The following is a 1,514-nucleotide window of genomic DNA, read 5'->3' as shown; positions in this document are numbered from 1 at the left end:
TCCTGAAGGCGTTTTGTCCTTGTCAACGACTTCTTTTGGCGCCAACAAACATGGATACATTACAGGACGACCCTTTGAAACTTAGTACAGTACCGGTTTTCCAGATCTCGAACGTAGACGGGCATTGGTCTGGACGTGTTGCAAGCGTATCTGGCCATGCTGGAGCCCGGAGCGCTTGTGGGCTACTAAAGCCAAGACGCCAGCGGAGTTCCAGGTTACTCAAGCGTACGATATTCAAGATGCAGGCACCACTGTGACTGGACTTGTCCATGCTGGCACGCTGTGCGTGGGGGAGCAGATGCTGCTCGGACCTGATGCTGATGGTCAGTTTTGCGAGGTAGCAGTCGAGAGCATTGAAGTGCAACACAAGGCAGCACAAAGTCTAAGCGCTGGTGAGACTGGAGCTGTGCTGATTCGCTTTCTGGCCACTGCTCCGCCTCTCCATCGTCTCAGAAAAGGCACCATGCTCGTACATCCGAGTGTTCGACCGATGGCTACACGTCAATTTGACGCCGAGTTGCACTTTTTACCGGATGCACGCGCGTTTCGCGAGAACTTCGAGGCCGTAATTCATACAGGTCAAGTACGACAAATGGCCAAGATCGTGCGACTGACTAGCTCCAGTCCAACCAAACTGCAGCCTGCTACTACAATGTGCCGCTTCGAGTTCATGTACTGGCCGGAATATATCCGTCCAGACTTGCCACTAGTACTACGTGAAGGGAAAACGCAAGCTGTGGGTCGGGTAGTGCGCGCTGTGCCTATTTTCCACAAGGAACAGCAAGTAACTCGAGTGCCATCCTGCTAAAACGTCACTATTAATACTTCGCAGCACATTGGATGCTAGGCATGTATGCAAGCAAGAGAGAGTAGTATGCAAGCAAGAGAGAGTAAAAAGAAATGCATTTTTTTCACCTACTTAAATGCATGTGTAGCCATTTACAGATGTTGCTGCAGCCATTTTCGTTGCCTATAAAAAAGATTTCGTGTAGTTGGAGGAGGTTATTTATACACTATCAACTTCTTGCCAGAAGACGATTACAACGTGAGTATTACGATGGCATCCGTGGAGGTGCGCTCTAAAGCCAACCACGACACTACAAACACGAGCAAGATGCACTTAGATCTTGAAGAAAGTACCACTGGAGACCGCAAACAGGACGATAAAGAGCCCAAGAAGACGAAGGTCCGAAAGCGACGTGGACCGGGAGCTCAGGCAATTGAAGAAGTGTTTGCAACGCTGAGCAATGCTCGGTCGTCGGGGCTCAATCCTCCTCCAGAGCGTATCATACTGACACCTCGATCAGCAGAAGCTTGTTTACGCTGTGGAGTGAATCCGGAAACCCTCAAAATCCGCGACTTGGATTCCTTTTAGATCCAGACGTCACGACTGCCGTACAGCGTATGCGCCACGGAGCGTATTCACTACGCAGACACGAGGAGATGCAGACTCTACGAGCTGAAAAGTGGAAGCTACTCGAGGCGGAGGATTGAGGCGGCGTCATCCCGTCGCG

The 1,514-nt window shown here is 50.8% G+C and overlaps 1 protein-coding gene across 1 annotated transcript; it reads left to right on the top strand.

Annotated features, from left to right (window-relative positions):
• Positions 1-1,057: 1,057 nt before the first annotated feature.
• Positions 1,058-1,375, top strand: PITG_19370 (uncharacterized protein; the record flags this gene model as incomplete). Its single annotated transcript, XM_002896123.1, has 1 exon — positions 1,058-1,375. The coding sequence occupies one exon, from the start codon at positions 1,058-1,060 to the stop codon at positions 1,373-1,375; it is 318 nt and encodes a 105-aa protein (XP_002896169.1).
• Between the last annotated feature and the right edge of the window lie 139 nt (positions 1,376-1,514).

The sequence above is a fragment of the Phytophthora infestans genome, genomic scaffold, assembly GCF_000142945.1.
Source record: "Phytophthora infestans T30-4 supercont1.103 genomic scaffold, whole genome shotgun sequence".
NCBI classification, from domain to species: Eukaryota; Oomycota; class Peronosporomycetes; order Peronosporales; family Peronosporaceae; genus Phytophthora; species Phytophthora infestans.
This window is presented reverse-complemented; position numbering and strand designations above follow the sequence as displayed.